This window comes from Macaca mulatta, chromosome X (assembly GCF_049350105.2).
Source record: "Macaca mulatta isolate MMU2019108-1 chromosome X, T2T-MMU8v2.0, whole genome shotgun sequence".
NCBI classification, from domain to species: domain Eukaryota; kingdom Metazoa; phylum Chordata; class Mammalia; order Primates; family Cercopithecidae; genus Macaca; species Macaca mulatta.
In genome coordinates, this window is record NC_133426.1 from 142,705,858 (window position 1) to 142,730,352 (window position 24,495).

Here is a 24,495-nt window from a genome sequence, read left to right on the forward strand (position 1 = left end):
CTCCGTTGTGGAGTAGGAGACTGATTTCATCTTGATAGTCCGAGTCAATCACCCCAGCCAACACTGTAACGCCCTTCTTAGCCTATTGACTTAAAAGTAGGAGGAGCCCAAAGTGTCCAGGTGGCAATCTTAACTTCCATTTTAAGGGGATTGATGTTGTGTCTCCTGGTGGCAGCATTCCTCCCTCGGGAACTAAGACCTCTAGGCCAGCCAAATGTAATATTGTGGGAATAGGAAGCAAAAATTTTGCTAGTGGATCATTAGGGGTGATGGTGAGTAGTGTCACTTCCACTTCCAACTCTTGATTCCTGGAACTGTGAATCCTGGCTATGGGAAAAACAGTACCATATATTGGACACTGATTCAGAGCACTTATTTTGTATCCCAGTGTGTGATTTATTTTGGTGAATGTTTCACATGGAATTCAAAAAAAAATATGCATTCTACAGTTGTTGGATATAGGTCAAGGTGCCAGCAGTGTTGTTCCAATCATCTTTGTTTTATTCTAGTTGTTCTCTAGTTGAAAAGGGTGTTAAAATCTCTAATTTTGTGCAACTGTCTATTTCTCCATTTATTCCTTTCAAGTTTTGCTTTGTTTATTTTGGGGCTCTTTTATTAGATAGTTGGTGTTTTTCTTTTTTTTTTTTTTTTTTTTTTTTTTTTTGGAGACAGAGTTTTGCTCTTGTTATCCCAGCTAGAGTGCAATGCCACAATCTCGGCTCACTGCAACCTCTGCCTCCTGTGTTCAAGTGCTTCTTCTGCCTCAGCCTCCGGAGTAGCTTAGATTACAGGCATCTGCCACCACACCCGACTGATTTTGTATTTTTGGCAGAGATGGAGCTTCACCGTATTGGTCAGGCTGGTCTTGAACTCACGACCTCAGGTGATCTGCCTGCCTTGGCCTCCTAAAGTGCTGGGCTTACAGGCATGAGCCACTGTGCCTTTGGGGCTCTTTTATTAAGCACATATACATTTGTGTTGGTTTGTCTTTCTAATACTAATCCTACCCCCAAACCTATTTATCATTATTAAATATCCCTCTTTATCTTTCATAATACTGTCTTGAAATTATTTTATCTGGTTTCAATATAAAAAACCAAGTCATCCAAGCCTTCTTATGGTTACTCTAAAAGGTACAAATGTATATTTTATATTCATTTGCTTTCTAGCTGTCTTTATATTTAAAGTGTACCTCTTGTAGATAGCATATAGTTTGTGTTTCATTTTTTATCCATCCTGATAATATCTGACTTTTAATTGGAGTGTGTAGTTTTTTTTTTAACATTTAATGTAATTATTTATGTGGTTAGATTTGAACTATCATTTTATTTTAATTTCTGTCTATCCCTCTGGCTTTTGTTCCTCTGTTCTTTCTTTCCTGTTGTCTCTTGCTTTATTTTAACATTTATTATAGTTGAATTTAATTGTTTACCGACTCTTTAATTGTATATATTTGCCTTTCTTTCTTTCTTTCTTTCTTTCTTTCTTTCTTTCTTTCTTTCTTTCTTTCTTTCTCTTTCTTTCTTTCTTTCTTTCTTTCTTTCTTTCTTTCTTTCTTTCTTTCTTTCTTTCTTTCTTTCTTTCTTTCTGTGGGGTCGGTGGTGATATCCCCTTTATCATTTTTAATTGCGTCGATTTGGTTCTTCTCTCTTTTCTTCTTTATTAGTCTTGCTAGTGGTCTGTCAATTTTGTTGATCTTTTCAAAAAACCAACTCCTGGATTCATTGATTTTTTGGAGGGATTTTTGTGTCTCTATCTCCTTCAGTTCTGCTCTGATCTTAGTTATTTCTTGCCTTCTGCTAGCTTTCGAATGTGTTTGCTCTTGCTTCTCTAGTTCTTTTAATTGCGATGTTAGAGTGTCAATTTTAGATCTTTCCTGCTTTCTCTTGTGGGCATTTAGTGCTATAAATTTCCCTCTACACACTGCTTTAAATGTGTCCCAGAGATTCTGGTATGTTGTATCTTTGTTCTCATTGGTTTCAAAGAACATCTTTATTTCTGCCTTCATTTCGTTATGTACCCAGTAGTCATTCAGGAGCAGGTTGTTCAGTTTCCATGTAGTTGAGCGGTTTTGATTGAGTTTCTTAGTCCTGAGTTCTAGTTTGATTGCACTGTGGTCTGAGAGACAGTTTGTTATAATTTCTGTTCTTGTACATTTGCTGAGGAGTGCTTTACTTCCAATTACGTGGTCGATTTTGGAGTAAGTACGATGTGGTGCTGAGAAGAATGTATATTCTGTTGATTTGGGGTGGAGAGTTCTATAGATGTCTATTAGGTCTGCTTGCTGCAGAGATGAGTTCAATTCCTGGATATCCTTGTTAACTTTCTGTCTCATTGATCTGTCTAATGTTGACAGTGGAGTGTTGAAGTCTCCCATTATTATTGTATGAGAGTCTAAGTCTCTTTGTAAGTCTCTAAGGATTTGCTTTATGAATCTGGGTGCTCCTGTATTGGGTGCATATATATTTAGGATAGTTAGCTCTTCCTGTTGAATTGATCCCTTTACCATTATGTAATGGCCTTCTTTGTCTCTTTTGATCTTTGATGGTTTAAAGTCTGTTTTATCAGAGACTAGTATTGCAACCCCCGCTTTTTTTTGTTCTCCATTTGCTTGGTAAATCTTCCTCCATCCCTTTATTTTGAGCCTATGTATGTCTCTGCGTGTGAGATGGGTCTCCTGAATACAGCAGACTGATGGGTCTTGACTCTTTATCCAGTTTGCCAGTCTGTGTCTTTTAATTGGAGCATTTAGTCCATTTACATTTAAGGTTAAGATTGTTATGTGTGAACTTGATCCTGCCATTATGATATTAACTGGTTATTTTGCTTGTTAGTTGATGCAGTTTCTTCCTAGCCTCGATGGTCTTTACATTTTGGCATGTTTTTGCAATGGCTGGTACCGGTTGTTCCTTTCCATGTTTAGTGCTTCCTTCAGGGTCTCTTGTAAGGCAGGCCTAGTGGTGACAAAATCTCTAAGCATTTGCTTATCTGTAAAGGATTTTATTTCTCCTTCACTTATGAAACTTAGTTTGGCTGGATATGAAATTCTGGGTTTAAAATTCTTTTCTTTAAGAATGTTGAATATTGGCCCCCACTCTCTTCTGGCTTGGAGAGTTTCTGCCGAGAGATCTGCTGTTAGTCTGATGGGCTTCCCTTTGTGGGTAACCCGACCTTTCTCTCTGGCTGCCCTTAAGATTTTTTCCTTCATTTCAACTTTGGTGAATCTGGCAATTATGTGTCTTGGAGTTGCTCTTCTCGAGGAGTATCTTTGTGGCGTTCTCTGTATTTCCTGGATTTGAATGTTGGCCTGCCCTACTAGGTTGGGGAAGTTCTCCTGGATGATATCCTGAAGAGTGTTTTCCAACTTGGTTCCATTTTCCCCCTCACTTTCAGGCACCCCAATCAGACGTAGATTTGGTCTTTTTACATAATCCCATACTTCTTGCAGGCTTTGTTCATTTCTTTTTCTTCTTTTTTCTTTTGGTTTCTCTTCTCGCTTCATTTCATTCATTTGATCCTCAATCGCTGATACTCTTTCTTCCAGTTGATCGAGTCGGTTACTGAAGCTTGTGCATTTGTCACGTATTTCTCGTGTCATGGTTTTCATCTCTTTCATTTCGTTTATGACCTTCTCTGCATTAATTACTCTAGCCATCAATTCTTCCACTTTTTTTTCAAGATTTTTAGTTTCTTTACGCTGGGTACGTAATTCCTCCTTTAGCTCTGAGAAATTTGATGGACTGAAGCCTTCTTCTCTCATCTCATCAAAGTCATTCTCCATCCAGCTTTGATCCGTTGCTGGCGATGAGCTGCGCTCCTTTGCCGGGGGAGATGCACTCTTATTTTTTGAATTTCCAGCTTTTCTGCCCTGCCTTTTCCCCATCTTTGTGGTTTTATCTGCCTCTGGTCTTTGATGATGGTGATGTACTGATGGGGTTTTGGTGTAGGTGTCCTTCCTGTTTGATAGTTTTCCTTCTAACAGTCAGGACCCTCAGCTGTAGGTCTGTTGGAGATTGCTTGAGGTCCACTCCAGACCCTGTTTGCCTGGGTATCAGCAGCAGAGGCTGCAGAAGATAGAATATTTCTGAACAGCGAGTTTACCTGTCTGATTCTTGCTTTGGAAGCTTCCTCTCAGGGGTGTACTCCACCCTGTGAGGTGTGGGGTGTCAGACTGCCCCTAGTGGGGGATGTCTCCCAGTTAGGCTACTCAGGGGTCAGGGACCCACTTGAGCAGGGAGTCTGTCCCTTCTCAGATCTCAACCTCCGTGTTGGGAGATCCACTGCTCTCTTCAAAGCTGTCAGACAGAGTCGTTTGCGTCTGCAGAGGCTTCTGCTGTGTTTGTTATTATTTACTGTGCCCTGTCCCCAGAGGTGGAGTCTACAGAGACAGGCAGGTTTCCTTGAGCTGCTGTGAGCTCCACCCAGTTCGAGCTTCCCAGCAGCTTTGTTTACCTACTTAAGCCTCAGCAATGGCGGGCGCCCCTCCCCCAGCCTCGCTGCTGCCTTGCCGGTAGATCACAGACTGCTGTGCTAGCAATGAGGGAGGCTCCGTGGGCGTGGGAGCCTCCCGGCCAGGTGTGGGATATGATCTCCTGGTGTGCCTGTTTGCTTAAAGCGCAGTATTGGGGTGGGAGTTACCCGATTTTCCAGGTGTTGTGTGTCTCAGTTCCCCTGGCTAGGAAAAGGGATTCCCTTCCCCCTTGCGCTTCCCAGGTGAGGCAATGCCTCGCCCTGCTTCAGCTCTCGCTGGTCGGGCTGCAGCAGCTGACCAGCACCGATCGTCCGGCACTCCCCAGTGAGATGAACCCAGTACCTCAGTTGAAAATGCAGAAATCACCGGTCTTTTGTGTCGCTCGCATTGGGAGTTGGAGACTGGAGCTGTTCCTATTCGGCCATCTTGCTCCGCCCCCCTCTTTCTTTCTTTCTTTCTTTCTTTCTTTCTTTCTTTCTTTCTTTCTTTCCTTCCTTCCTTCCTTCCTTCCTTCCTTCCTTCCTTCTTTCTTTCTTTCTTTCTTTCTTTCTTTCTTTCTTTCTTTCTTTCCTTCTTTCTTTCTTTCTTTCTCTTTCTTTCTTTCTTCTTTCTCTCTTTCTTTCTTTCTCTTTCTTTCTTTCTTTCTTTCTTTCTTCCTTTCTTTCTTTCTTTTTTCCTTCCTTCCTTCCTTCCTTCCTTCCTTCCTTCCTTCCTTCCTTCCTTCCTTTCTCCCTTCCTTTCCTTTCTTTTTGGAGTCTCCCTCTGTTACCCAGGCTGGAGTGCAGTGGCACGATCTGGGCTCAGTGCAACCTCCGCCTCCTGGGTTCAAGTGATTCTTGTGCCTCAGCCTCCAGAGTAGAGGGGACTACAGGCATGTGCCACCACGCATGGCTTTTTTTTTTTAAGTAGAGACAGGGTTTCACCATGTTGGTCAGGCTGGTTTCAAACTCCAGACATGAAGTGATCCACCTGCCTCGGCCTCCCAAAGTGCTGGGATTACAGGCGTGAGCCACCATGCCTGGCCTGCATTTTTTTCTTAATGGTTGCTCTAGAGATTATAATATACACTTGTATATTTTTTACAGTCTACTTAGAGTTAATATTGTACTGCTTCATGTAAAATGTAGAAACTTTAAACTAGACGTATCAATTTATGCCCCCTGTTTTTTATGCTATAATTGTCACACACACATTTTACACAAAAAGATTATAAACTTCACAAGACAATGTTATAGTCATTACTTTAAAAAGTCCTATGTTATTTTAAAAAATTGAGAGAAAAAATGGTTTTTTACATTTACTTTGATATGTATTATTTTTGATGCTCTTCATTCCTTCCTGAAGGTCAGAGTTCTATTTGGTATCATTTCCCTTCAGCTCAAAAAATATTCACTTAGGATTTATTGTAATGCAGGTCTGATGATGATAAATTTTCTTAGTTTTTAATTTATCTGAAAATGTCTTTATTTTATCTTTATGCTTGAAGGATATTTTTGTTTGCTATAGGATTCAGGATTGGCAAGTCCTTCCCCCAGTCCCCAGCATTTTAAAGATATCATTTCACTCTCTTCTGGCCTCTATGTTTTCTGAAGAGAAATCAGTAATCATTTGAGTTCTTGTTTCTCTGTATATAATGTGTAAATTTTCTCTGGCTTTTTAAAATATTTTTTGATATTCTGCAGTTTGACTATTATATGCCTGGGCATTTTTTTTCTTTGTTCTTATCGTGCCAAGGATTTGCTGAGCTTCTTGACTATGTAAATTTATACCTTTTACTGAATTTAGGGAAATTTTCACTGTTATTCCTTCAAATACTGTTTCCTCACCATTTTCTCTTTCCTCTTCTTTTGAGACTCCAATTACTTGTATGTAAGACCTTTTGATACTTCCCCACATATCCCTGAGACTGTTCATGTTTTTAATTATTTCACTATCTATTCTTCTAAAGGGATCATTTCTGCTGATCTACCTTTAAGTTTGCAGACATCTGTTGTTTTTGTGTTACTATTGGACCCATCCTGTGCAATTTTAAAAATTGTACTGTTTTTGGAATTCATGCTAAATGAATAGATTTTAGCTACTCTTGCCATAAAAACAACAAAAAAAGAGGTAACTATGTGAGATCATGGATATGTTAATTTGCTTTACTATAGTAACCTTTTTACTCTCTATATGTATCCCATAATATCATGTTATATACCTTAAATACAAACAATAAAATTTACTTTTTAAAAAATTCCAATATTATGCTTAAAGTTTAGAATTTCTATTTTGTATGTTTCCATATTTTTTTTGCTATTATTTCCTCTCTCCATTAATTGCAAACATATTTTATTTTGAATACCTCAGCATAGTTATCCTAGCTGCTTTAAAATCCTTGTCTGCTAATTCTAATATCTGGATCATCTCAAGGTTTAACTCCATTGATTGTCTTTTAAAAATGGGTCACATTTTTTCTTCATATATTGAGTAATTTTGGATTATGTCCTGGGTATTATAAATGTTATATATGAACACTCTAGATTCTACTCTATTCTTTTGTAGATTATAGATTTTTGTCATAACAGGCAATTAACTTGGTTGGTCTATACTGTAGACACCATCTCTTGACTGGCAGTTCAAATCTCAGTTAACTTCCTTCATTCTTAGTGGAAATCTGTCCTGTACATATGTGGTCCAGAGGTAAGGCAGATATTTGGGCAGAACTTATACTCAGAATTTTGGATCCCGCTTTCCATTCCAGATGTCCCCCCACAACCCCCATCACCTCCCAGTGGCTATGGTTGCCCTGACTTTTGTTTCTGGTTCTTCATTCCACAAAGACTGCAATTTAGAAAAAAAAAAATCAAAGTTTTAGATGTCCTTCACAGCATTAGTTTCAGCCTGCCATCAGGCTGCAAGCTATAAAAACGGGTACCCCACCTTGTGATGTTACCTTTTTCCAAGTGTTTACTCTTCTCCAGAAACTGTCTGGTAATTTTCCAGTGCCTTCAAGTCGTTGTTACTTTGTATTGTTGTTACATGCAGGAGGGTTGAGTTTATTAGGAGCTACTTAGCCATACTGAAACAGATGTTGAATTCCCAGTGTATTTTGTTTACAATGGGGTTTTCTATCATGAATCTTGGTGGAGAGACGAAACAAACAACACCGGTTGTATTCTTGGTACCAAATTGCTTACATGTAGAAGCTAAATCATGTCCTCTCCATGGTACTTGACTGCCCCAGCAGAGTTCATTTCTGCTTAGCAAAGAGCCATATGGCTTTTGAGACTACAAGTCATTTTTAGAAATATTATTCACTTTTAACCCCCGTTATACACCCAGCTAAATAATAGCAACTTGAGAGGCAACAAATAAATTTTAAAAGTGGGCCAAAATTGTATATATCTTTGTTCAACCACATCTCAGTTGTGTGACCCTAAGCAAGTCACTTAACCTTTCTAAGCCATTTCCTGTTGCCATAATACAACTTACCTCTCAGAGTTGATAGATTAAATGGGAGAATGCAAGTAAGTGTGTCCACATATCCTGTTTTGTCTGGGAGAGTCCCGATTTATGGCTGTGGACTTAGTGTAATTATTAACAAAGCCTTTTTGACTCTCAAAAATGTTCCAGTACTTGTCAAATACTATTACCAATCAACTCAGCAAATACTTCTAATAGTGAATGTCTTATTCCATTTTGTGCGGCTATAACAGAATACCACAGAATGGGTAATTTCTGATGAAGAGAAATTTATTGGTTCACAGTTCTGACGACTGGGAAGTCGAAGATCAAGGGGCCACCTGCGGTGAGAGCCTTCTTGCTGTGTCATCCAATGGCAGATGTGCAAAGAGAGGGAGAGAGAGAACAAAAGATTTAACTCACAGCCTCAAGCCCTTATATAATTGGCATTGATCCATTCAACAGGGTGGAGCCTTCATGACCGGAACATATCCCATTGTGCCCCAGCCCCCATTATTATCACGTTGGGGATTAAGTTTCTAGTACATGCTTTTGGGGGGACATATTCAAACCATAGCTGTGACATGCAGCAGAATTGCTAAGCGCTAATGCCTCACTTTACTGCTTCACTTTTTAACCAAAACATTGCTCCATAAACTATGAGGAAAGTGCCTAATCCCATTGTATTGTGTTTTTTGTTGTTGTTTTGTTTTTTCCTTTTATCATATGGAGGACGGTATCCTGATTTCCAAGACTGGTCTTTATTTCTAATAATCAGGGCAAATGACCTAATTTGTCATTTCCCTCTCATCTCTATTATTACCCAGGTGAAAGGAGATCAAAGGGAGAGAACCTCAGAGGGAGAGAACCTCAGGAATAGGCTTAGAAAGGAAAAGATGATGTGTGTTCGTGTCTATGTCTATGTGTACCAGGATCATGTCTTGGCCTGTGATTGTATATGTGTGTGTGTGTGTGTGTGTGTGTGTGTGTGTGTGTGTGTGTGTAAAGTATATCATAGCTTATGGAGCTAGTTCCCACCTTTCAGCCCTTTGAGTGATATTCTGAGGCTGAACTGGGGTGGGAGGTGGGCAAGGCTTCACTATGATGAATGAAAACTCCAATTTTCATTTTTTGGCTTTTCTTGACAGATTTTCCTAGGCAATGTCCCTGTGGGAGGGATTTTGGCTTCCATATATTTGCCTAAATCACTGACGGAGAGAATTCCTCTTAGCAACTTACAAACGATCTTGTTTAATTTCTTTGGCCAAACTTCACTCTTTAAGGTAAATTCTTGCCTGTGGTGACTGTGATGAACTGGCATATGGTGACTCATTGTAATTATGAACTCTTGCTATTTTCATGATATTCTATTTATTTTAGAATATGCTGATTGATTCCACAAGTCTTCCAGCACAACCCTTGCCCCTTAACATGAATCAACGTCTACTTTAATGATGTTCTACAGTTTTTAATTTTCACAACATCTCAGCTTTGGAAGGGACCTTAAGGATTATCTGGTGGCTAAACAGAGGTCTCAAGATGTTTCAAAGCCAGAAAAGAACAGCGAGTTCTCCTGATGAAATAATGTTTCGGCTTGTCAGTGCTTTCCTCCCAAATCTCCCCTGGCTCCTCAAAGCCAACATGTCCACTATTTTGGGCCAATTCCTTTGAAGCTGGGTGGTATCCAGAAGGACATTTGCCTACAGGCATTTGTTGCTACTTCCCACAGCCCCCACAGAACTTTCCCTGAAGGCTGCAGTCCTCACCCACTAGAAAACAGAGGCAGCCTGATGTGATGCTGAAGAGTGTGGACTCAGGGGCAGCCTGGTTGAATTTAAAGCTGGCAATGCCGTATTCTGCCTGTGTGTCCTCAAGCAAGTTACTCAACCTTCATGTGCCTTAGTTTCCTTCTCTGTAGCATAGGGTAATATGAATACCTTATAGAGCTATTGAAGGATTAAAGGAGTTAGTGTATTTAAAGTGCTTACAATACTGCTTGGCACATAAGTACCGTGTTAACTGTTTGCTCTACTATTATTATTATTATCCTGTCTTAGGTCTCTGCCTAACAAAAGGCTCGTTCATTTAGACCACTCTGTCTCATCTATTTATTGGGAAGACAGTAATCAGAGTTTGCATGAATTTGAAGATAATGAACAGTATTAATGGTTAATATTTACATTTATTATTTCATCTACTTCTCATGAGAAGTCAAGACTCAAAAAGTTTAAGTAATTTTTCCCAAGGCCACATACTTAAAAAGTGGCGCAGCTAGGAATCAAACTCAGGCTATCTGACTTGAAAGTTCATGTATTTAAGAAGTCAATACATTAATTTTCCTAGATGTGTTTGTATTTCTAAAGAGGTTATCCAAAGTAATGAATTTCTAATGGTCAAATATTCACATTTCTTTTGTGGGAGATTGCACTGGGTCAACTCAAAATATAGCACATACCCATACCACACACCACCTCAACTATACCATGTCACCTCCAGCTATGTCTGTAAGACTTTCTGTTCCCCTGGAGTTCTCTAGCCACTCCTTTCTCTATCTAAATTCTATTTGTTCCTGTGGGCTTAGTTCAAATCCCATCCAGGATGGCTGCTTGGAGTAAGTGAGCCTCTGCTCTCCTTCCTGCCTCCTGGGCAAAATATTTAGTGGGCAAAACATTTTAATAAAAATTAAAAATGTGATACATAACACTCTGACTCTTTTGGAAGGCTTACAATTTCTCTGTGTCACCTGAGATGCCATTATTTTGGTCTTAATTTCTCTCCTTTCTTCAGAGGGCTGTGCTTGCCTCATAGAATAAGAGATAAACTTGTTTTGCATAGATTTCACACTTAATAAGTCATTTTTATTCACTAACACTTTCTACTGAAAAAGATTAAAGATCTTTGCCAAAATTAGCCTGCAAACGTCATAGTACCAGATGAAGAAGGATTAGAACTAGCCTGCCGTCAAATTCAGTGCTGAAAGGGCCCTCCTAACTCATATCATCCCATCTATTCAGTTTACCATTGGTAAAAGTAAAATGGATATTGAGGACATTGAGACTCAGAGAGGGGAAGGAATCTGCTGAAGGTGCCACAATTTATTCATTTATTCACTCAATCATTTATTCATTCAGCAAATATTTATTTAATTCCTACTGTGTGTCTTACATGGTGCTGAATGCTGAGGATGCAATGCTGAGCAAGAGACATAGTGCCTGCCCTCACGGAACTTCCAGTCTGCTGGAGGAGAAAAGAGACCTAAACGTTCTAACACTGAAGGGGTGACCCAAGGCTGGGATCTGTGCCACTGGTTATTGGGGAATGAGTACTTACAAAAGATGCTGCTCTTTAATTCTGTTTTTCTTGAATCCCCGAGTATCACAGCCTTGCTTTCACACTACTTCCTCTAACATTTTTTTGATCAAAATCTTAAGTCATTATGACATATAACTTTAGACATTTGTTTGTTTGTTTGTTTGTGTCTTTTAAAGACAGGATCTCGCTCTGCCACCCAGGCTGGAGTGTAGTGGTGCAATCACAGCTCACTGCAACCTCGAACTCCTGGGTTTAAGTGATCCTCTTGACTCAGCCTCCCAAGAAGCTGGGAATATAGGTGCTTACCACCGTGCCTGGCTAATTTTCGTATTTTTTTTTTTTTTTTTTTGTAGAGACAGGGTCTCACTTTGTTGCCCAAGCTAGTCTCAAACACTGGCCTCAAGCCATCCTCCTGTCTCTGCCTCCCAAAGTGCTAGGATTACAAGTGTGAGCCACTATGCCTGGTCCACAGAAATTGTTGATAAGGCACCACTCTTGGATAATATGTGTCTCCTCCTCCACGCCTCCACTAGCTGTGATTCTCAAGGAGAGGGACAGGCACTAGACGGTTACAATACAGCACGGAGACTCTGGGTGCATAGAAGAGGAGATCTACCACTCATCTGGGAGATCAGGAAAGTGCAGTGAGCGAAAGGTCTCAGCGGAGTCCTGAAGTTGAGTAGGAGCTCAAAGATGAAACAGGGCAAAGAGAAGGAGGGAAGAGAGTTTCAGATAGAGGGAATAGCTTGTCTAAAAGTTCAGAGGTATACCAGATAAAACTTGAGCCTACAATGCAAAGGGTGGAAGGATGGGAAGGCTCTGTTCCTTTCCTGGCATGGCTACCATTTTGTAGTAAGGGAAATGAGACCAGAGAAAAGGCTAATTAAGCCTTGGGTCATAGCATGTGTCTCCTCATTTGGCCTTTTCACTACAGAAAACTGTGTCTCTTAGACTAACTTGGGAGGATCATTAAATAACATCTAGTCTGCCATCTTTCCTAGTGTCACCAACAGACCAAGAAGGGGTAATAAGGCTTAGGAGGAACAAGGGAGCTAGGGTTAGCACTTGGCCTTTTGAATGTCAGCAGGGCCCTTCCCATTATATCTTGCTGCTGGCCATCTCTAAATCAGGTTGCCCCAGACTGGCTTTGAATGAACAGAACAGGTCAGAAACAGGAAGTAAGTAGAGTCTTAGTGGAGCCCCAGGCTGAATTCGCGACTACCCAGGCTGCAGGGCTCAGGTGTGTAGGGTAGGTAGTAGGGACTGCACACTGTTTCTTCAGAAATATGAAACCTTGGCATCTTCTGAAAGTGGCCCAGCAGGGTCTCCAAGGAATATCATCTGGGTTCATGTCCTCTAGGCTTTTTTGGGGAAGTCCTCAGAGATTTTTCTTCCTCTCCCTCTTGTCTGGTATCACCAGCCCTATCTCTGGCCTCTTCACATGTGCCTGTGCCCCAGAAAAGGCAGCCTCTCAGCTGACTTGCATCCTGAAGCCTTGGTCTGGGGTACTTTGGCACTGTTAGTTAGCAAGCCCTGCTTCTCAGCAGATACATTCTAGTTTGTTGCCTTTAAACCGACATTTATTAAGCATCCCTGCCCTGTCATTCACTAGCCTTGTGACCTTTATCCATATAGGCACTGAGCCACCCAAGCCTCAGTTTATCTGAAAAATGCTTATATGGTTTCAGTGAGGACTGCAAATGGCATGTGCATTAAAAGCACATAATAAGTGGCTCACTGTGGGCACAAGACACCTGCTGTGTGCTAGGATATGTGAGGAACACCAGGCTATACAATGCCTGGGCTCTGCCCTCAGAGCTCACAGTCCCCTAAGAAGGCAATGACTGTCCTCTGAGATTTGTTTCAAACTGGGTGTTCATCAACCTGCTTCCATCTCTGTCAGAATAGAACAAGAAGTGGTTTATAACTTAAACATGATAGATTTAGATTTCTTATAGAGGAGCTCCCTAAAAGTAAGCAAGGATGGTTGAGAGTTAGAACTGGGATAAGTTGTGAAATGTCAAGGTCCAGAAAGTTATCAAAATAGAGAATAGTTTCATTTTGTTGCTAGTGCAGTACTGAGTAGCAGATGCAAAACCAATGCATGCTAGATAGACATTTGGATGGATAGATGGATTAATGAATTCTTCTAGCTTGGTATAATGGAGACCTTATGTGAAGACAGGAGATGAGCTGAATAACCTTTGACCTTAGCTTGCAATTTTATTTTCCACATTTCTGTACCTAATGTTGTGTGTAGCACTTCAAAATTCCAGATTGATTATTAATATGTAATTAGAAATTTAGGTCCTGAACTCCTCTTTTGTTTCATCTGCAGACCAAAAACATCACTAAAGCATTAACCACATATGTTGTGAGTGCCAGCATTTCAGATATGTTTATTCAAAACTTAGCTGACCCAGTGGTTATCACTCTGCAGCATATTGGAGGAAACCAGGTAATATATCCATTTTCAGTTCTGAATCAAATGGCCTCAGGAACTCTTCACGATGTTTCTGTTAAAAGTAATTTGTTAATTAACAGATGTGATTCTAACACTTAATGAAGAATGTCCTATTCCAGGTAGCAAAGGTGTGTTATAATTGGAACCTTCTAGAAATAATGCCTTATCCTAAAGTGATCGGCATTCTAGCACTGTGATAGATTGGTGGGGCAGTGACTGGATCTTTTGGATGTCCCATCACACTAAATGACATGTGATTCCATTTATTTTTGAGTGAGGCAAGCAACTTCACTCAAAATAATTGAATATTTGTATTACTTGAATTTCCATAAAGAACATTAAAATGTGTGTGAATTATCACCAAAGAACTAAAAGCATAGTCGTATGGCATAAAATAAGGTATATATTACTAAATAATCAAATTTAGCCTAAGTACAAGTATGAATGACTATTCCATTATTTGACATTAATGTATGGCCAGTGTGAAGTCTCAATATATTTCTCAGTTCCCAGTCTAAAAGACCATATGGTTCAGCATACTTTTCACTGGTCTTGCTTCTGGAAGGGAAGGAGAGAAGGAAGAGAGGGAGAGGAAATTTAAAGAAGCAAACACCAAATGAAACATGTTAGATAGGTAAGATCTCTCAATTTGGTCTGGGCTACAGCACTTCAATTATCCCCCGTAACTAATTGCTCCTTGCCTGCAGTTTCCTGAAGACTATAGGAGCTGGTGAGATCTTAGGAATGTTCTGTAGGCCTAATGAGGGAACAGATCAAATTTGTGTTCATAAGGCTTGATCTCAGCAGTGAGGCCCGAATTCCAAAGCTGCGGAAGGAACACATCAGCCCAGCATTGACTATCCATAGCCTTGTACCAGAAGGGCATGGCAATTTTTAATACTACCAAATATTTTAAAGGACATATCAGATCACCATCCAGTGACATGCTGTTTTCTCACTTGTAAATCCAGAGTTAGATGGAGTTAGTCTAACAGCCAATTCACAAATGGCCCAAATGTGTATGTGTATATGTGTGTGCATATGAGTGTGTTCATGTCTACCATGGGAATACGTATTGAGAAGAAAACACTTGTGTGTATATGTTACTATATGGTAAATATCACAAAGCAAGGTGTTTACCTCTGATTTCCTTTTTTCCAGAATTATGGTCAAGTTCACTGTGCCTTTTGGGATTTTGAGAATAATAGTAAGTATTTTTGTTAGCAACTTTGACTTTGCCCCAGACCATTTTCCCACTTGGCAGTTAAATGGGAAGGAGTTGTGCTCAAACTACTGTCTTATCAGACCCTACAGAGCATTCTGAATGACCAAGATACAGGATATGATTTTTATATCAAATTAGGGCATGGGAATTAAGACAACTTTCCTTTTTGATAGGTAAGATCTCTCAATTTGTGCTGGGACTACAGCGCTCCAATCATGCCCAATAACTAATTGCTCCTTACCCGCAGTTTCCTGAAGAGTATAGGAGCTTATGATAAGTATCTTAGGCCCCAAAGATAATTATTTGGGAAATCAGAAAAATCACACAACTCGAGGGTAAGCAAAGTTGGAAGAAAGAAATTTGGAAGGCCCAGCGCAGAGTAACCTTGAGTTGTTTGAAGAAAGTTGAGGAAGGAATACCTGGTTCTTTATGTGGGCTTTCCCACAGAGTTTTGCGAGATCTACAACCTCCTTCCCTTTTTTTTTCTCCTCACCTCTTTTAGACTGACTGTGTGACCTTGGGTAAGCAATTTACCCCCTCTGAGCCCCAGTCTTTTTATCTTTTCATTGAGGAGATGAAACTTCTTGGTTGGTCTCTAAGGATCCTAATTGCTGGAATAAGCATGAGTCTTTGGAGACAGATAGTAAAAGAGACTGGGAATGGTCATTGCTGACTGATTTGCTCTTAGGCCTGCCATCTTCACTGGAAATATCCAGGGTTATCACCGAATCTCAGACAATTTCCAAACAGAATCAATTTCCCTAAGAACGCCAGGAGTGGCTAAGTGAGGAGTCCTTCTGCCTGTGGAAACTCTGCCTAGGACCTTTCCCTTTTTCACTATCCTTGGAATTCTGGGACAAAATGGAAATTCTCTTCCCATTTGGCTCCCTAGGGTATAAGAATACTACTTCTTTCTGACAGACAAAAATAACACTGCCTGCCCTTTCCTGATTCCTTCCAAGTCTCTCAGGATAAAACTCCTATAAAGTGATGAGCTTTGTCCCCTACAACCTCAATAAGTTGATCTCTGTGTTCATTAATGCAAATTACTGGGCTAATCTCAGGTCACCCTTTGCCCCTGCACCTCTGTCCCATGCATCTAGAACCTCTGGAACCTTTGGCATTATCCCAGATGGACAAATGTTGACCACACTTAGCTGCCTGCCCTGGGATAACCCCTTTGGTCTAGTGCCACTCGTGTAGTTCTACTCTCAATCCGGTCTAGTACCTGAGATCTACAGGTTATGGAAGTATAAGTGTTAGTTCTAAACCCTGAGTGTGCTCAAAAGAAACTAGCCAGGTGTCCAGTAGAGCAGAGGCTCTAATTGGCCCTGCAGCGTTCTAGACCATGATCTGACTTTGGTTCAAAGCACTTGAGACCCTTTGAATTGCGGGTTCAGCTGGGTTTTCAGATGTCTATTCTAGTCCCTCTGAGTAAGCTCAAGTGCCAGCCTATATTCCATATGTCCATGTCCTTAAAAAGATTCCAGATCTGCCTGCTTCCTATTTATTGGCCACTTTTTAAAAAAGTCTTTATCACTGTAGTGTGGTGGCAGGACTTTTGTTCATGGTTAGAGTCTGTCCTAATTTACACAGGTATGGTACAAGAACTGGAAAAGTGAGAGCTGAAGAAGTTATGCCATTTACGAAGTCCCCAAAAAGTCAGTTTAGTCTATTAGACTTAATTTAATTTCAGTGTTCAATTATACCCCTAATCTTGCTGTCTTAGCAAATAATACTAATTATAACATACGTTTAAATAGTGCATATAATGAAAAGTTAAACATTTCTGAGAAAAACAAAATTGCTTTGAAATTTCCTTCTGTCTCCTACAGATGGGCTGGGTGGATGGAATTCATCAGGCTGTAAAGTAAAGGAAACAAACGTAAATTACACAATCTGTCAGTGTGACCATCTCACCCATTTTGGAGTCTTAATGGTGAGTTGTCTCTTAGTCACTCCTTGATGGAAGTTTGAGAATTTTTATTAGACCAGTAATATATGTGTGAATTGTTATTTAAAAGTGGTATGCATTTGGAAAAGAAAAGCCCCCCTCCAATTTGTTCATCCAAAGTAGAGCAGATTGAGACAAATATTTATTTATTTTTTCTCCTTATAAAATTAATGCTTGCTTCTCAAATTTCAAACAGTACAGAAAAGGTCCCTGTAGCCTCCCTCCCAAGTGATCACCACCTTTAACAGTCTAACGTGTATATTAATTTAGGTTTTTTTCCTGTGTATATATTAATGTATGTTTTTGCTTTGTTTTATAAACATGGCATCAAATTATTCATACTGTTTTTACCAACTGCTTTTTTCACTTAACAACATATATTGCACAACTTTCAGGCAAATGTGTATCTATCTATTATACTTCAATTTTTAAAATACCTTTATAGTATACCATTGTTTGGGTTTAACACAATAAATTTAACTAATTCCTGACTGGTGGACATTATAGCTGTTGCTGTTTTTCTCATTACAAACATTTCTGTAATACACATTCTTACTCATGTGTCCTCGAACACTGGTGTAAGTATTTTTGCAGGATAAGTTGACAGAAGTAGAATTGCTGGATTAAAGGGTCTGGTCATTAAAATATTTAAATGTAAGAAGGATCATAGGTATTTGTTGAGTTTTTCTTCCAAAGGACTATCAAATGTATTCCTTCTTCTCTACTCACATCAGAATACTTTCCTGGATTTCTTAGGTGACTTTATTATATACTGTTATCTGAATGTGTCATGTGTTACTTGTTCCCACAAAGAATGGTTAGCTTTTTGAGGGCTGTGGGTCTGTTTTATATTTATTTTTAAACCATATCTATTCAACAAGTAAGTGGTACTCAACTGATACTTGTTGAATTGTAATAATTTTGTTCAACTCCCTCCAAATTGGCTGGAACACTACAGTGGGAGTCAAAAGACTGGGGTTGGCTGGGCATCATGGCTCACACCTGTAATCCCAGCACTTTGGGGGCCGAGGTGAATGGATTGCTTGGGCCCAGGATTTCAAGGCCAGCCTGGGCAACATGGCAAAATCCTGTCTCTACAAAAAATAAAAATAAAAAAAGTAGCCGGGCATGATGGCATGTGTCTGTAGTCCAAGGTACTTGGGAGGCTGAAGTGGGAAGAATCACCTGAGTCCAGGGAGGTTGAGGCTGCAGTGGGCCATGATCAGGCCACTGCACTCCAGTCTGGGCAACAGAGTGAGACCCTGTCTCAAAAAAAAAAAAAAAAAAAAAGAGAGAGAGAAAGAGAGAGAGAGAGAGACCAGAGTTCTTGTTCCAGCTCTGTCTGTAACTAGCTATGTGATCTTGGTCAGGTTGTTTCCCTCTTTTGGATCTTAGATTTTTCTTCTGAAATGTGAATGACTGGAGTACACCAGGGTTTCTCCATCTTGGCACTATTGATATTCTGGCCAAATAGTTCTTTTTCTTTTTCTTTTCTTTCTTTCTTTTTTTTTTTTTTTTTTTTTTTTTGACAGAGTCTTGCTCTGTCACCAGGCTGGAGTGCAGTGGCACAATCTCGGGTCACTGCAACCTCTGCCTCCTGGGTTCAAGCGATTCTCCTGCCTCAGCCTCCCCAGTAGCTGGGATTACAGGTGCCTGCCACCACACCCAGCTAATTTTTGTATTTTTTTAGTAGAGACGGGGTTTCACCATTTTGGCCAGGATGGTCTCGATCTCCTGACCTCACGATCCATCCACCTCAACCTTCCAAGGTGCTGAGATTACAGGCGTGAACCACCCCGCCGGGCCCCAAATAATTCTTTGTCGTGGGGGGTTGTTCTGTGCTTTGTGAGATGTTTAGCAGCATCCCTGGTCTTTCCCCACTAGATGCCAGTAGCACCCTCCCCAGTTGTGACAACCAAAAATGCCTCCAGATACCGCAAAATGTCCCTGGGAGAGGAGTAAAATCACTCCTGGTTGAGGACTACCAAAGTAAATACTGCTTCTTAACCTTTTATGAGTCATGAATCTCTAATCATCTGATGAAAGCTTTGGACCTTCTTCTTAGACCAGTGCACACATATATTCAAATAATTTTGCATGTCATTTCAGATCTTTAATGGTACTTAATTAATAAATTACTGAACTTTGTGATCTCTAAGGTCCATTTTATTTGTTAATTTTGTGAAAGCTATTTAAGGTCTAAGGAAAAGGATCTTTTTTTTTTTTTCTGTTCTGTGTAGTGTTTTGAGATGCTCAGTTCAGATAATTATTCACTTTGCATCCCAAATTCACATCTATTAGTTTTGTTATATTTTAAATGTAGAACATGTTAATGATGATGAAGCCAAGGACTAAATGCGCTTCCAATGCTATTGATGGTTCCCCATGCTCTGTACACAGTCAGTTGAACTAGGCATACTCAACAAATAATATTAGGTCTTATCATATATCCATTCACATAATCTGGTTTTAGAAGAGCTATGGCAGAAATGTTATACATCCTGGGAACTTACCGTTAGTGAACACTGGAAGCATTTTGCCATAAACTTGCTCTGGTGAATGTGTAAAACACAACACATTGTGTTCCTTAGGATTTATCCAGATCTACAGTGGATACAGTGAATGAACAGATATTAACGCTTATAACATACACCGGATGTGGAATCTCCTCCATTTTCCTGGGTGTTGCAGTGGTGACATACATAGCTTTTCAGTAAGTTGATACAGCCTTGCTCTGAGTACGTTTAATTTGGTTTGATGGATGCTATTACCATTGTAACTTTGTTAATTTCATGAACACATCACAATAGGAAGAAGTTGGATCCATTAGATTATGAAGTGGACAGGTTAAAAACAAAACATCAAGGCTCCTCTAAAAATATTTTAATTGGATTTTTGTAAAACAAGAGAGTTGGGATAGGAAAATATTTCTCTACAGGATATAAGAACACCAACCCTGAAAGAAAATTTGATAAAGTAGACTTTATTAAGAACTTCTTGTGATAGTTTGCTAAGAATGATGGATTCCAGCTGCATCCAAGTCCCAGAACAGAAAACCAAACACCGCATGTTCTCACTCATAGGTGGGAACTGAACAATGAGATCACTCGGACTCAGGAAGGGGAACATCACACACCGGGGCCTATCATGGGGAGGGGGGAGGGGGGAGGGATTGCATTGGGAGTTATACCTGATGTAAATGACGAGTTGATGGGTGCAGCACAGCAACATGGCACAAGTATACATATGTAACAAACCTGCACGTTATGCACATGTACCCTACAACTTAAAGTATAATAATAATAAATAAATTTAAAAAAAAAAAAAGAACTTCTTTAATCAAAAGACACAATTCAGATAGTGAAAGGCAAACCTTACATAGAAGATAATCACAATGCATATATAAGATAAAAGACTTGTATGCAGAATGTGTAAATAACTCTCACAAATCAAAAAGCAAAAGACAATAAAGTTTATAAATGGACAAAAGACTTGAACAGGCACCTCACAAAAGAGAATATCCGTGCCTAAGCCTAACCTTTACCAGATGGCGCCAATAAGCACATGACAAAGTTCTTTACATCATTACTCATCAGAGAAATCCTAATTACAACCACAGTTATATACTTCTCTGCACCCACCAGAATGGCTAAAATTAAAAATAAGGACAATAGCAAGTGTCAACAAGCATGTTGAACAACTGGAACTCATACATTTGCTAGTGGGAATGTAAAATGGATCAGACACTTTGGAAAATTCTTTGGCAATACCTGTTAAATATAAATATACATCTCTCTGTTGACCCAGAAATTTCGCTCTTAGATATATACTCAAGACAAATGAGTACATATGTCCACTGAAAGATATGTACAAGAATATTTATAGCAGCTTCAGTCACAGTAGCTTCAAATTAGAAACAACCCCAATTTACATTAACAGTTGATTGGATGAATAAATTGTGATATATTTGTAAAATGGAATGCTACACAGCAGTAAGAAATGAATTACTTCTATACAATACAACATAATATCTAAATTTCAGAGACACAGAATTGAGCAAAGGAAGCCAGAAAAATAAGACAACATACTGTGTGGTTCCATTTACAAAAAGTTCCAAACGCAGGTGAAATCTATGGGGATAAAAGTGAGAGTATTGGTTACCTGTGGTGGGTGATATTGAATGGGAGAAGCATGAAAGAGCTTTCTAGGATGTTGAAAATATTCTGCCTCTTGATCTGTGTCGAAGTTCCACAGGTATATACATATGTAAAGATCCATCAAGTTATATAGTTAACACTTGTGCACTTTACTATAACCTCAGGAAAAAAATTCACACTAAATGAAAACAGCAAAATTTAAATCATTAAATAATTAATAAGAGTGTAAAATAATCAAAGGGGGTAATACATATTTTTTATTCTGAAAAATATTGGGTGAGTTTCTGCAAAGTACAGTTGCAATCACTTAATAAAACTTAAGGCCATATTTCCATGAGGCCATCTGTTGGGATCTTTAGAACTATCCAAGTAGCTCTACTTGGAATGGTTTCCATAGTCATCCTGCTATTTGGTAATATGTAGCTCCAGCCTGCTGAAGCAGTGGTGATAGAATCATAATACCTAGGAAACTCCTTCTTTCTTTCTAAAAGATAAAAAGAAAAATAATAGCCTCTCTCAAGTGTGTAGTTGAGAGAGGCTATTATTATTTCTGTTAGTTAAGGTCACTATGTTTATTATACTTTGACTCTACCTGGAAAGAGAATGGGGGACTTCAAAGTATAAGCAAAGATGAGTAATTCTTTTATTCTTTCACTTATTATGTAGATAAGATGTGGCAATGTTTAATTAAAAAAAAAAAAAACAGACTTTACCTAACTTAACCTTGTACTTTCTCTTTTAGCAAACTTCGAAAAGATTATCCTGCCAAAATTCTGATCAACCTGTGCATAGCACTACTGGTGCTAAACCTGGTATTTCTGGTCAATTCTTGGTTGTCATCATTTCAGAAGGCGGGAGTTTGTATCACAGCTGCAGTGGCACTTCATTACTTCCTGCTTGTTTCTTTTACTTGGATGGGCCTGGAGGCAGTCCACATGTATTTGGCTCTAGTCAAAGTCTTCAACATATACATTCCAAATTATATACTTAAATTTTGTCTAGTTGGTTGGGGTGAGTATATCTGCCATTGTTTTTGATATTTATGTCTTAAGTTTGTCTTTCTAATTCTAGCTCTGTTAGATTCTGTTAATATCACAGGTAAAAAATTAAGGATGGCCTTGCTGGTGTTTGGGCATGCATCTTTTTTTTCTGCCTGTATTGCTCTATTAATTCAATTTTTAACCTTTATGGCGAGGAGTTGGTGCACAAATATTTATTGAGCACTTACTTATTGTATGTTGTGCTAAGTGCTGGCTCTACAGTAGTGAATAGATTTTATCTCTTCCTTTGCAGAAGTTACAGTCACAACAAATACTGATAAAACGGCTAACACTTAGGTAGCACTTACATGTGCCAGATGCTATTCTAAGTGCTTTACATATGCATTTAATCCTCATAATATCTCTATGGGATAGATTCCATCATTATTCCTATTTAATAGATGAGGAGACTGAGGCACAGAAAAATTAGGTAATTTGCCAAAACTCACACAGTTAGTAAGCAAGAGAGCTGGGATTTGAGCCAGGGAGTTTGTCTCCATAGTTTGGACTTCTAACCTCTATGGTCTTGCCATATTGTTTAAGGAACAGGGAAAAGACTTGAAATGGGTGAAAGAGTGCTGGGTCAGCCAGAACCTGATTCTCATCACACCTCATGACTGTGATGATCACTGCTGGCCTTGGAAGAAGCCAGGAATGGTCCTCAGCATAGATCTTTCTGAACACAAATGTCATTTCATTGGCTTGTTTCCTGCATTTCTAACTGTCATGGTCAGCTCAGCTCCTTTCCTCTCTCTCTTGTGTATTCAAGGCAGATTTTGGGTTCAGACAATGTGTTAGATGCGTAGGAGATATACATTAAGTAGCATACCTAGGGTACATAGGAACACAGATTTTATCTTCCACTGCCTTTGTGAAGACAATACCCTCCTAATTAGCTACTCATCCCTTTAATGAGTTCATTATCATAGTACATGCTTTCACTGGATACACAGTCAGTGCTATTATCTATGCTAATGTGGGGAGCAGAGACAGGCAAATACTGAACAGATCATAATCTAAAAGCTTGTTTTAGTACACTTTGGAATCCATCAGAAACACAGAGCCAAAAGCAGTCGATACACTCCCCTTAGAGCCTTGTGTCCCTCATCTTGATTCAATCAGAGGATTGAAAAATGTGGGAGAGCCTTCATGAATAATCCAAAAAGCAGATAATATGGCCAACTGTGAAAAGGCTGTAAATGTCACTCCATCCTGGCTTTACTTCTGCCTGATCGTCACTCATTCCCAGCTTCTTTTTTAAGCCCTTCCTCCAGGACTCACTTCTTATCTCTTTGATCTTCTAATTTCATATACATTTCTTGGGTTACAAGGAGAGGCAGGAAAGGCTAAAGTTTGGTACTTGGAAGCAGGAAAACTTTAGTTACACACACAAGCTGAGAAGTCTGACTGGCTCAATCAGTAAAGAAAGATACAATAAGCCACTATTAGGTTCAGTTTACTACTTACATAAACTGTGAAAGGAAGGGTACCTAAAAGTGCCACCTTTCATGTTCTTGTCCCCCACACTAAAAAGAACGACACCAAAACAAAGGGAATGGATGACTGTCACATGACTTGTAGGATTCCCGGTGGCTGAGGAGCTGGTTTTAAATGGAAGTGATGCTGTTTCCTATTCTGCTGCCCTATTCTGAGGGGGCAGGGTACAAAGGCCCACACCTCTGCAGAGCCCTGGGAGATGATGAGAAGCTGTCTCCTGACAGCCTCCTGGAGGAGACAGGGAGGTGAATAGGAGATGGCCCTGGAGCACCTCCCCACAGGCCTCCCATCTTCTTGAATTTGTGGAGGTCCGCAGGGCACACCGCCCAAATTCAGATAAGCCTTTACCTGCGTGGTCTATGTGCATACATGCAAGGTCACCAGGAAGCCACAGCTGAGCTGTCCCACTACAGGGAGTTTTGGAGCATTTCAATATTAGACAAAAGCAATCAACTGTAAGGAAAATAGATATTAACATCTGTTTATGTTTGGAGTTCTGCCTTATGAATGCCAAAGCAACCTGTTGGAAAGGTTTATTTTAATGACAAAAACCACAATTACTTTTGCACCAACCTAATGAATCCCTGTCCAAGACAGTAGATTTGTTTATATTTTTAAAATAACAACCGAAGGGATCTTTTTTTAAAAAAAAATTTTCAATATGTAAACACAGCTTGAAGACTGCCACACAACTTCCATCCTAAAGATGAGGCCTTCCTCTGTCTCTCCCTTCCAGCCTTCGGGGGTATTTTTAAAAACATCTGCAGCATTCTAGGTGCTGTGCTTGGGGTGGGCTCTACAGATTTGAAGGGACTATCCTGTTTATCACAGAATGGGACAGTGGAGGATTTTTCAAGATACTTGGCATCCTGGGCTTTGGAACAGCTTTGGAAAGCATGTAACAAAACCCCTAAAATGCATGTAGGTGTAT

The 24,495-nt window shown here is 39.6% G+C and overlaps 2 protein-coding genes across 2 annotated transcripts in view; one reads left to right on the forward strand and one right to left on the reverse strand.

Annotated features, from left to right (window-relative positions):
- MAP7D3 (MAP7 domain containing 3) overlaps positions 1-24,495 on the reverse strand; it is a 286,896-nt gene that overhangs the window by 160,600 nt on the left and 101,801 nt on the right. The window lies entirely within an intron of this gene.
- Positions 1-24,495, forward strand: part of ADGRG4 (adhesion G protein-coupled receptor G4) — a 113,903-nt gene that overhangs the window by 75,888 nt on the left and 13,520 nt on the right. Inside the window, exons 14-19 of the mRNA XM_028842064.2 lie at positions 9,064-9,198; positions 13,566-13,685; positions 14,853-14,898; positions 16,752-16,855; positions 19,462-19,583; positions 21,770-22,038. Coding sequence (XP_028697897.2) covers positions 9,064-9,198; positions 13,566-13,685; positions 14,853-14,898; positions 16,752-16,855; positions 19,462-19,583; positions 21,770-22,038 — 796 coding nt within the window. The remainder of the gene's footprint in view (positions 1-9,063; positions 9,199-13,565; positions 13,686-14,852; positions 14,899-16,751; positions 16,856-19,461; positions 19,584-21,769; positions 22,039-24,495) is intronic.